The 13,056-nt window shown below is 33.9% G+C and overlaps 1 protein-coding gene across 1 annotated transcript in view; it reads left to right on the top strand.

Annotated features, from left to right (window-relative positions):
• LOC111162261 (diphthamine biosynthesis 6) overlaps window positions 1-13,056 on the top strand; it is a 183,452-nt gene that overhangs the window by 132,965 nt on the left and 37,431 nt on the right. Inside the window, exon 6 of the mRNA XM_022526548.1 lies at window positions 9,840-9,901. Coding sequence (XP_022382256.1) covers window positions 9,840-9,901 — 62 coding nt within the window. The remainder of the gene's footprint in view (window positions 1-9,839; window positions 9,902-13,056) is intronic.

Raw genomic sequence — 13,056 nt, 5'->3', positions numbered from 1 at the left:
GTGTAATAGAATATAATACAAATATATTGGTATATTAGCATCCTTGGTTATACTTAGGAATATAAGTGGATTCTTATAGGTAAAACAAGAAATTAAACTGAGAAGTTATTAATGTTCTCTAACCTTTGTGTTAAATTTTAACTCAAACATTGACTTCATTATTAAACTGTTTCTCTTTAAAGCACTGAAAGCAAAAATGTTAAAAAATAAGTCCAATGATAAAAATATTTTTTGATACTAATCTGATCCCAGCCTTCCATTTTGAGTTATGAAGGACTCAGTTAGGAGAGACCTTCAAGAATATCAGAATTCTCCATGCATATCATCTAGTTAAAAAATACACAAACCGGGATGCCTGGGTGGCTCAGTTGGTTAAGAGTCTGCCTTCAGCTCATGTCATTTTTCTGGGGTCCTAGGATCAAGCCCTGCATTGGGCTTACCTGCTTAACAAGGAGCCTGCTTCTCCCTCTGATGCTCCTCCTGCTTGTGCTCTCTCTCCCTCTCTATCTCTCTCTCTGTGTCAAATAAATTAAATAAAAAAAAAAAAAAAAAAAACTCAAACCTGTGTGCCTGGGTAGCACATTCGGTTGAAAATCTGTTGGTTTTGACTTGGGTTGTGATCGCAGGGTCCTGAAATCAAGCCCCCCATGGGGCTTCATGCTCAGCAGAGAGTGTGCTTGAGATTCTCTCTCCCTCTGGCCCTCCTGCTTGTGTTTTCTCTCTCTGTAAAATAAATAAATCTTTTTTTAAAAAAACCCAAACCAAAAATACATGAGATAAAAGACTGTCATCCTTGAGCTTCATAATTATAGATAAGCTAACAGTTTTTTCATATTAAAGTGATTTGTTTCTCAGATTCTTGTTTTAAATTTTTAAATAATAATCTTTTTCCATTTAGAGAAATTAAATATCATAAAGACTGTACATACAATGCTAGAATGTTTCTAAATGAGGAAGCTTGTGAAAAAATATGTGGAAGTGTAAGAAAATTAAATATTCAATCTTTCATTATATTTATAAAAATAAGTTACAAAGAGTTTTCATTTGCATGTAGTTTAATATTTATGGAATCTTAAGTGTTCTAGGCAGTAAAGATTTCTTAAGAAAAGTTCCATATCTGAGTGTATTCTGGGATAGGATGAATAATCTTCCTACCACATCCTGACTAATATCGTCCCACATGCAGTAGGGTCAACTGATTTAGAAGAGATTTCTGAGATCAGGGTGGTTTTAGGCCTTGGATTTCTCAAAGAGAGTAGCTTGAGTTCCTAGTGATCTCTGGATCTTATCCAAGAATGTATTTTGTAAAAAGTCTGAAATTTCATGTGGGCAGTGGTGATGAGGTCCCTAGTGATTTGTCACTTTATAATGAACAGAAAAATGGAAACAAAGACAGATTGCACTCAGAGTACCCAGCAAAGCATCAGGAGAAAAGAACTCAAGTATTCATAACCAAGTACAGTGGAATATGTTAGCATGACACAAGTGTGTATCATATACAGTCTTGATTTAAAGTAGAAAGATCCGTTCAAGAGAATATATAGACTATTATATTGAATCTAGACAAACAGTTTTATTATAAAACAGACATTTTCCAGAAAAGAATTATAATCTATTCAAATAATATCAGATCATGAGATAAGAACTTTTAAATCATTGTTCATGCCAAAGAAGCTTACCAAAATCACCAGATACAACTTCCAATAAGTTTACAATGTTTCAAATTGTTTATTTCTCAGGTCCTGCCATTCTCTTGGTTTTATATGTCCAGTGAAATCATCTACTGCTTTGTGTATGTGAAATATTACTGATTGGTCATATTCTCTGTGTGAAATGTCTAAAGCATCAGACCATGAAATATAGCAGCACCTACCCCACTCACTAAACATGACACAGACCCCATTGCCATACTATAAAGACTTATATGTGCAGCTTATTTCATTATTAACACTGAGAGAAAAGAAATGTAGTTCTTTTATTTTAGTTATTTTATAGCTTTATAATAATTTCCTACTGTAATGAAATAGTCTACAATGTGTTTCAGGAAAATATTTGAAAATATTCTTTAAGTTTTAAATTTGAATTAATATTTTTAGTGCCACAGAATGTCCACTGCTTAGCCCAGGAATAAATAAATTTAAAGTATTTTTATGAATACAGAAAAATCTTGCAATAATCAACTAATTTTTAACATAGTTTGTCTGTGTGATAATCAGTTTCATGTGGACAAAATTGTGCCCCGTGTGGCCTATGTTTACATATTTTACTGACTCTTATCTAAAGGTAAACCAAATTACTTTATCTATATCATGGAATGCAGCAGTCGCTAAAATGAGATGCAACAGCTATTTCTATATGATAAGAGTTCAGAACTGAGACTTGATGATTCTCTAATGAATTAAAAGACTACTACAAGAAAAATGGGAAGATCATCAGTTTGATCTCCCAGTCTTATCTGTGTAAAACCATATGCTCTTAAATTCCCTTCATGACTTTTAGACAGGCATTTATTTATTCCCAGATCCTTATAAAGAAACAAAACATAAATTATTAGATTCAATCAAGTGACTTTGATTTTAATGATGTGTACCCAAATGCTGAGTGAGATAGGTTATGTTGTTTGACCGATACGTAAGAAGGAATTGGAAGGAAAGATAAAAAGTGACTTCCGTTCATCCTGGCCTTGCACCTTCATGCTTTATATGAATATATGAAGGAAAAGTATGAAAGACATAGCTGTCCTAGAAAACATTACAAACATCTCTGTGAAGTAGAAATGAGGAGACACACAATAGTAAGCAGGACTGAACCAGGGGGCTATAATACAAAGGGTTAGGAAGCAAGAAAAAGCAGTTGGGAGATTATAATCCTGGGGGAAAAGAGAGAGTGAAAGTGCCCCATATGAGGGAGAATCTCAAAGAGATAAAGAAAAATAAGACATGCATTAAAGGAAGAGCAATCAATTAGAAAAATAAAGAACATTATCCTTCATGGACAGGGACAGCAGGGACCCTGCTTCTCCCTCTGCTTACTTTTCCTCTGCCTGCTGCTCCCCCTGCTTGTGTTCTCTCTCTCTCAAATAAATAAATAAAATGTTTTAAAAAATTTTAAAAAGAAAAAAAAAGAAAAAGAAATCACAGTGAAACAGCAATAAAGTGACATGAAAAGTAACAAATTAGAATTATTGGAAGTGAAACATATAGTCACTTAAAAAATAAAAAGTTCAGTGGGCAGAATAAACTCTAGGTGAGCCAAGTCAAAGAGAATGAATGAACCAGGAAAAAAATAATTGACCCAAAAGGCAACATAAAAAATTTTTTAAGAGCAATTTAAAAATATGCAGAATAGTTTGGAAGTCACAATATTTGTGTAATAGATGATTCAGGAAAAAAATAGAAGAAAAGGCAGAAAAACAGCATTTACAAATATAATGACTGAAAATTTTCTAGGCTTGGAGAAAAATGTAAGTTTTGGAATTGAAAGTGTGTATTAGGGGCGCCTGGGTGGTTCAGTGGGTTAAAGCCTCTGCCTTCGGCTCAGGTCATGATCCCAGGGTCCTGGGATCGAGCCCCACATCCGGCTCTCTGCTCTGCAGGGAGCCTGCTTCCTCCCCTCTCTCTGCCTGCCTCTCTGCCTACTTGTGATCTCTGTCTGTCAAATAAATAAATAAAATCTTTAAAAAAAAAAAAAGAAAGTGTGTATTAGGTGCCATACAATATTAAAAAAGTCAATATACACCCACACACGTATTAAAATTATGAAATGTCACAAGTACATTAAAAACTACAATTTAGCACAGAAAAAAAATTATTATATGGGAATCATTATTAGACTGACAGTATAAATCTTACTAAGAACGACTAATTTCTGAAGAAGTAATATGTTACAACTAAACTATTATATAATGATGAGAGTGAAATAGAACATTATCAGCCATCTAAAACATGAGATTTTACCACTCACAGATCTTCAGTAAAAAAAATAAAGAATGGATTTCAGTTAGAAATAGATTGACTTCCAGGAGAAATGAATGAGAAACAATTGGGAAAGAAGGCATTGTAAAATATGCTGGTGGGCTTAATTTTTCTTCACAAATGGATGCAAAAGTTAACAAAATAACAAAATAACAAAATTTTTCTTCACAAAAGGATACAAAAGTTAACACAGTAGCAACAACTGAAATGGTGGGGCTTATTTAGTATCTAGTGAAAACACGCTAACTTCTCTTAGTCAAAAGGGTGCTAAACAAATTGTTAAATTTATATTCTAAGATTCATAACTTTTAGATAATACATTTAGGCTTTAAATGTATGTAGGCTTTGAATGAATTTTTAAAATTACAAGTGATTACTAAAAGAGTAGAAATTCAGTCTATAGCTTCCTAATCAGCAGAGAAAACAAACAGACAAAAATCCTTTCAGGGGCGCCTGGGTAGATCAGTGGGTTAAAGCCTCTGCCTTCCGCTCAGGTCATGATCCCAGGGTCCTGGAATTGAGCCCCGCATCGGGCTCTCTGCTCAGCAGGGAACCTGCTTCCTCCTCTCTCTCTGCCTGTCTCTCTGCCTACTTGTCATCTTTGTCTGTCAAATAAGTAAATAAAATCTTTAAAAAAAAAAAAAATCCTTTCAGTACAGCATGAGGCAGAAAATACCAAAGGAACAAATATGTATAAAGCTTAGTAAAACAGGAAATCTATAATAAGATGATAGAATAAAATGTTAAAAATGTAAAATGATTAAACTCCATTCTTTAGAGTTGTATTTATAAGACAGGATAACATTTTTAAAAATCCAGTTATCGGGGCGCCTGGGTGGCTCAGTGGGTTAAGCCGCTGCCTTCGGCTCAGGTCATGATCTCAGGGTCCTGGGATCGAGTCCCACATCGGGTTCTCTGCTCAGCAGGGAACCTGCTTCCCTCTCTCTCTCTCTCTCTCTCTCTCTGCCTGCCTCTCCGTCTACTTGTGATCTCTCTCTGTCAAATAAATAAATAAATAAAATCTTTAAAAAAAAAATAAAAAAAAAATAAAAATCCAGTTATATATAGTTGATAAATGGCATATGAAAAAACACACACACACACACACACACAGAAAATTCAAGAATAAATTATGGAAAAAATATATGCCAGTAAAATGTTAACAAAATAAAGATGGTGTTGTAGTGTTGGTAAATAGAATATAGTATAAAAATCATGTATGAAGGTATATGGAGATGAATAGGTCATTACTTGTTGATAAAAGGAATAATAATCTTATCAGAAAGCTTTAGAAATTGCAAGTATATATGCACATAATAACATAGCTCTCAAATACATAAAGCATAAATATTTCAGGAACTTCCATATTGTTTCCCACATTGGCTGTACCAGTCTGCTGTCCCACCAACAATGCACAAGGGTTCCTTTGTCTCCACATGCTCACAAATACTTATATTCCTGTGTTTTTTATTTTAGTCATTCCAAAAGGTGTAAATTGGTACCTCATTGTGGTTTTAATTTGCATTTCCCTGATGATGAGTGATGTTGAGCTTTTTTTCATGTGTCTGTTGGCCATAAGTATGCCTTTGGAAAAAAAAAAAATCCATTCAGGTTCTTGCTGATTTTTAAATCAGATTATTTGTGGGGGTTTTTGGTGTTGAGTTTTGAAAATTATGTATTTTGGATATTAACCCCTTACTGGATATATCATTTGCAAATATTCAGTAGTTGCCTTTTTGTTTTGTTGATGGTTTCCTTCACCATACAAATAACTTTTTATTTTGGTATAATCCCAGTAGTTGGATTTTGCTTTTGTTTCCTTTGCCTTAGGAGACATATCTAGAAAAATGTTTCTATGCCTGATGTCAAAGAAATTGCTACCTATGTTTTCTTCTAGGAGTTTTATAAATTTAGGCCTCACATTTAGGTCTAATCCATTTTATTTTTGTTATGGTATAAGAAAGTGGCCAAGTTTCATTGTTTTGCATGTAGCTGTCTGGTTTTCCCAACACCATTTGTTGGAGACTTTCTTTTCTCCATTGCATATTCTTTATTCTTCCCTCCTTTGTCATAGATTAATTGACCATAAATGTGTGGGTTTATTTCTGTGCATTGATCTGTGTAACTATAGATCTGTGTTCCATTGATCTATATAACCCTATTTTGTACCAGTACCACACTGTTTTTATCACTGAAGTTTTGTAGTATATTTTTAAATCCATAATTGTGATACCTCCAACTTTGTTCTTCTTTCTCAAGATTGCTTTGACTATTTGGGGTCTTTTGTGATTCCATATAATTTTAGTTCCGTGGAAAATCTTACTGGTATTTTGATAGGAATTGCATTAAATCTGTAGATCGCTTCAGAAAGTATGAACATTTTAACAGTATTGGTTCTTCCAATCAATGATCATGGAATATCTTTCCATTTGTTTGTGTCATGTTCAATTTCATTCATTATCGATTTATAGCTTTTGAAGTATAGGTCTTTCACTTCCTTTGTTAAGTTTATTCATAGGTATTTTGTTCTTTTTGGTGCTATTTTAGTGGGATTATTTTCCTAATTTTTCTTTCTGCTATCTCATTATTAGTGTATAGGAAGGCAGCACATTATTTGTGTATTAATTTTGTATCTTGCAACTTTATTAAATCTATACATCAGTTTTAGCATGTTTTTTTGGTAGAATCTGTAGAGTTTTCTATATTTAATACTATCATGTCATCTGCAAATAATGAAAGTTTTACTTAGTTCTTTACCAATTTGGATGCCTTTTACTTCTTTTTCTTGCCTGATTGCTGTAGGAATTCTAGAACTACGTTGAATAAAACGGAAGAGAGTGGACATCCTTGTCTTGTTCCTGATGTTAAGGGAAAAGCTTTGTTTTCACCATTGAGAATGAAGTTAGCTGTGGGTTTTTCATATATGGCCTTTATTATATTGAGCTATGTTCCTTTTTTTTTTTTTTTTTGACACAATAACTATTTAAAATGTATTTTTGTTTCAGTGTTTCAAGATTCATTGTTTATGCACCACACCCAGTGCTCCATGCAATATGTGCCCTCCTTAATACCCACCACCAGGCTCACCAACCCCCCACCTCCCTCCCCTCCAAAACCCTCAGTTTGTTTCTCAGTGTTCACAGTGTCTCATGGTTTGTCTCCCCCTCCAATTTCCCCCAACTCACTTCTTTCCTTCTCCCAATGTCCTCCATGTTATTCCTTATGCTCCACAAGTAAGTGAAACCATATCTAAACCTACTTTGTTGAGTTTTTATCATGAACGAAGATTGTACTTTGACAGGTGCTTTTCTGCATCTATTGATATGATCATACAGCTGTTATTCTTTCTTTTGCTAATTTGGTGTATCATGTTGATTGTTTGCAAATACTAAACTACCCTCCCTTGTGTCCCTGGAATAAATCCCACATGATCATGGTGAATGACTTTTTCTTTTAAATGTATTATTGGATTCAGTTTGCTTATATCTTACTGTGGATTGTTATCTATGCTCATCAGAGATACTGGCCTGTAGTTTTCTTTTTCTGTAGTTTAATTATCTGATTTTCAATATCAAGGTAATGTGGGCCTTGTAGAATGAATTTGGAAGTTTTCCTTCCTCTTCTAAACTCTTCTTTAAATATTAGTAGAATTCACCTGGGAAGCCATTTGTATTGGGTATGGTGCTTACTTTTAATAATAATCAGAAAATGATAATTAAAATAAGTATCTAAAACAACTTTATTTATTTATTTATTTACTTATCAATTAGCAAAGATTTTAAAATTCTGACACCACTAAATTATTTTTGCATTATTGTGCATAATTTAATATTGTGCATTATTTAATGCAATATATTGCATTATTCCTATTGTGAAATAGGAATTCTATGTCCTAATAGTAGAAGTACAAATTGGTAATACTGCTTTGGAGAGCAATTTGGCAATATCTAATAGACTTGAAGATTATACACACACACACACACGCACGTGCTCATGCGCATATATTGCAATAATACATACAATTATATGTACATACTTTCTTCTATCATGGTAATTTCACATAAAACCATATTTACTGCAGCGTACAAAGTACTTGTGGCAAAACAGAAATTAGAAACAACCCAGTGCCTAAATACTTATCTACTGGAAAATGTAGAATTAAATTCTGGCATATCCATATAAAGGAATAGAATACAGTAATAAAAATGAATGGACCAGAGCCACAGCAATCAATATAAGTTAATCTCATTAACAATGTGAATTGAAAAAATCAAGTTAAAGATTATATCATTCACATAAAAATTTAATATATGTGAACAGTATTAAATAGTGTTTGGATACATACATTTGTAGTAAAATTATAAAAGTATAATTAGTAACTCACCAGCTTCAAAAGAGTACTTACCATGTAGAAGTGTAGGGGCTGTAGATTAAGAGTAGATAGATATACTGTGATGTTCTGTTGTGTTGGTAGTGTTTATTTCTTTAAAAAAATGTTGTAGAGAAAATATGGCACAATGTTAATACTTGTTAAATCTGGGTGGTGATTACATGGGTGTTTCTTTCAAAGTATTTCATTTACTTACTGATTCTAAATACGGAATTGCTAAATTGTGATAAAAGTAGAGGAACTAGACAGAGTCAGTGATTGGTTCATCTAAATGTTCACCCATCTCCTTGAAATTTTAATTTTAGTGAACACACCGTGAGAATAAGATTGCTGTGAAGAGAGGTGAGACAAAAAGTCTGTCCAGTGCTATAGGTCTGAGTTGTTTGCTTTGAGTTTCACCTAAAAATACTCAGTGGCAGAAGAGTTTTCAATCTTGGCCTGACTTCCCTTCTTCTCATATGTGATATAACAAATAACATGTTACCAAAGAAAGCATCCAACTAGAAGCAGAAAATTATTGATCAGTTTGTGTAATTAATAGCTAAATAATTTAAACCAGTAAAAGATAAAAACAATTCATTTAAATGAGGCTAAGTCAATACACGCATTACATATGTAAATACCTAAATATATTATGGATGTAATATCTAAAATGAATTCTTTCATTTCATAGCAGATTTGTGGTATGTGACTTTTTCTTCCCCGGCAAGTTAGTTCTGGTATGGGGGAAGAGTTTATTGCCCATACTTGTCTGCCTATACCTTATCACCTACATCAACTCTACTATATAACTATATAGTTATAAAGAAGTATATAGTTATAAAGAACATCTTTATCTAAGATTATACACATGCTGTTGGTACAATAATGATTTTTCAGAGTTGTTTCTATCTTTGCTTAGAAAACATTATCATGCAAATGGTCATTGAAATGAAACATCATTTAATTTGATAATACAATTATTTGTGCCCATATATGTGTCCTTTTATGAAGTGAATTAATTATATAGGCATAAGGGTCTACCGTTCTTCTATTTTCTACTCTTATTCTCTAAGTTAGAATTTTAAAGTTTAGATAAAACAGGAATACATAAGAAAATTCTCACTATTGTTCATGAATAAAATAGCCATAATAATTAAAATACAAAGGACATAAATGTCCTATCTTTGAAATGATACCTGTTTTTCCATCCAAATTACAATTGCTCAAAAATGAATTAAAACAATGTATCTGGAAGTTGACACAGTGCAATGAAATGATTTGGCATAGAACTTATTTTTCAGGAGCAAGAAAATCCCCTATTCCAAGGGGAATAGAAAAGTAAATACTAGCCAAATACATTTTACTTTAGGATCAAAGCAATTTGAAATATACATATACTGGTTTCCTAAGCAAGGAGAGGCAAAGGGAAGAGGGAAATGTGTCTTCCAATCTGATAATTATCTTAAAAAAAAAAATTTAATCTTTCTTGGCAGGTTTAGATCCAGATAAGCATCTTGGAAAAACCCTGGATCAAATGGAACCTTATCTCTTAGAGGTAAGAATTTATACTATTTCTCAAAATATAGGCATCTAAGGGAAGAAAAAAGATAAGGCCATGATATGATGGTTATAAAATTAATTTTATTTTGGAAAAATTCTGATAACATTCATGATATAGTTTTGTGAAAAAAATTCAACTTCTAATGGATATGAAAATTCTGAAATTAATTATGAAAATCATTATCAGTTTCTTGCTCTGAATAAAGAAGTAAGCTATACCTAAAATGAAACTGTCCTGTCAGGTTTCTTTAATTAACATGGACATTGTATGCTATATAAGAAGTACTATACTCCTAAAGTAGCTGATAGTCTCTGTGATTAGATGCTTTTCAATCAGAAATGTGAGTAGAAACTTCCTTTAGAGATGATCTAATCTAACCTGTTCTCTTTTACCAATTAGGAAATTAACTTGCAGAGTAGCAAAAAAATTATTTTAAGGTTTCAAATAACAACCATTTGACCCATGTCATTGTCAAATCCTTAATGTGTTCTAAGCTTTAAAGAAAGATTTAGTTATTTTTATTTTTTTTCTATTAACTGTTATTATTATATTTTATGAACATTTGGGGCAAATGCTTTCACATGCCAGTGACAACTAAAGGAGTATAATGATGAGAGTATTTTATTTCACAATTATGATGGAAAAAATGAAAATTACCCTGCTTCTATGAAAGAACTGAACTCCTCTAGTAAATTACCATGTTCCCTTCACCCTCTCTTAATTTATCAACATTGTCAGGGCGCCTGGGTGGCTCAGTGGGTTAAAGCCTCTGCCTTCAGTTCAGGTCATGATCCCAGGGTCCTGGGATTGAGCCCCGCATCAGACTCTCTGCTTGGCAGGGAGCCTGCTTCCTCCTGCCTCTCTGCCTATTTGTGATCTCTGTCTGTCAAATAAATAAAATCTTTAAAAAAAAAAAAATTATCAACATTGTCTCTAGATATTAATACAATTACTGCGATGTGCTGGCAGTTACCTTCTTTACTAACTTTATGGTCTTTGGATCTTCTTTCAGTTATTTGTACTTGATTATTTTATGGTTTATCAATATGTACCAAATGCTTAGAAATCCCTGAAATGTTCATCTCTTTTTCACTAAATATCAGTAAGCATCTAATATATCCGGGACAAATAGTAAAAATAAAAATGAAATGAGCATATAATTGTGACAAATTATATTTGATTTCTAGATAATTTAGTGTCACTTGTTTAAATCAACCTAATGGACATGGTTGCTTTTTTTTTTTTTTTTTTTTTTTTTATTTGACAGAGATCACAAGTAGGCAGAGAGGCAGACAGAGAGAGAGAGAGAAGCAGGCTTTTGGCTGAGCAGAGAGCCCGATGCGGGACTCAATCCCAGGACCCTGAGATCATGACCTGAGCCGAAGGCAGCGGCTTAACCCACTGAGCCACCCAGGCGCCCCATATGGTTGCTTTTTATGCTATTCTGACAGGACTTTTCTCACAGCAATTTGTGCTATGGCCAACATTACATCTATGTTCATAGCTATTCCCTATCATCAGATTAAATTTTGCTTCTGAAAAAAAAATGTAGGTAAATAATGAAATTAAATTTATGGGGGTAAAAGAAAGAGAACTTCAGAAATGAGAAACTGGGGCTTTGGCAAAAGAGCTTTTTGTAAGCTACTCCATAAATTTAAAGTTATGAGTTCAGGTATCCAGTATGTAGAGGTTCTTTGTAGAATAGGCGTATAAGGCCTGGGATTGCCATGATGTTGATTATGAGTTAATCTGGATATTATCATAGAATATTTAAACACAAAAACTGCAGAAATCATTTTATTCAATCTTCAGTATGGCCAGGCAATCTCATATTTCTCTGGAAAAATTATCTACCCATTCTCCATAATGGCTATTGCATTCCTTCTCTACTCTCCTCTAAATTCAGTCCCCTTCACCATTCCCCTCACTTGTGAGTGGATGGTTTGTTTCTTCACAAAGAAAATGGAAGCCATCACCCTGGAAATTCCTCTGCCTCTGAGCACCACCCCTGCTAACTTACTGGCACCCAGGCACATTGTTGCTTCTTGTAACTGGGAGAAGAGCACTTCCTCCCACATATGGCTCACCCCCTTCTTGTTCTCTGGATCCCATTAGCAGCAATCACTCACCCTCTCCAATAGCTTCCTCCTCTTTCTCTTTACTATCTTTCACATCATATTGAAACATGCACCATCTCTCCCATTCTGAAGATTCCTTCCCTCCACTCTAGTTATTCCTCTAGCTACTTCTCTTTGCTTCAAAACCAAAAGTTTCAGAGTATTATCCATGTTGATTGTCAGCACTTCTTCATGTCTCAGATGCCTCACGTACCTGGAGCCTGGCTTCTCCTTCCACTTCTAAATGGATACAGCTCTGACAAAGATCATGCATGATCTCCATTTTACCAAACCCAACCAACATTTCTTAGCCCTTATTTGTTCATTATAAACACTCCTCCTTAAAATGCTTCCATCAGCATCTGTGATGCCACATTCTCCTAGTTTTTCTCTTTTTCTTCTGGTCACTCTTAGTCTCTATAGCCAGTTCCTAGCCTAAGCTCCGTTTTCACTTTATCACCTTTTTCTGGATAATCTCAGTCACTCACATGGCTTTAAAAGCTACCTATATTCTGATGACTCCCAAATATTTCTAACCCAAATTTTCTAAGTCTTTGTGCCTAAAGGCATGGCAAATTAAATCTCCATGAACTTCATTGTGGCCCTTTATATCCGTCACTTTTTGCCATTACTTTTGTCATCATCTTAGTTCAGTAACTGTCAGTTCAGGCCTAGAGTATTACTAACAACTCCAAATTCACCTCTACCTTCCATTTTATTTCCCAAAGACTTCATTTGGCTTGCTACTTGAAGATAACTGTTCTAATATATTCTACTGTAGTTGTGTCACTCACTCACTTCAAGACTTTGAGTCCCCATTGCTTATTGGCTAAAATCCGAATTCTTTAGACTTCTCTTTCTGTTACTTACTCTGGCCAACCTATTAGCATTGTCTTGTCTTCTCTCTCTCTCTCCAGAATATATTAAAGCCCAGGCACTTCTCTCTGTCTCTCTTGCTACCACCACAAGATAATCATCTCTTGTCTGAAATACTTCATCAACCCCTCACTGGTCAGCTTATTCCACCATTGC

Source organism: Enhydra lutris, unplaced genomic scaffold, assembly GCF_002288905.1.
Source record: "Enhydra lutris kenyoni isolate GAN:26980312 unplaced genomic scaffold, ASM228890v2 scaffoldscaffold4, whole genome shotgun sequence".
In the NCBI taxonomy this organism is placed as follows: domain Eukaryota; kingdom Metazoa; phylum Chordata; class Mammalia; order Carnivora; family Mustelidae; genus Enhydra; species Enhydra lutris.
Note: the sequence above shows the minus strand (reverse complement) of the source record. Positions and strands in the feature narration are given on the sequence as shown.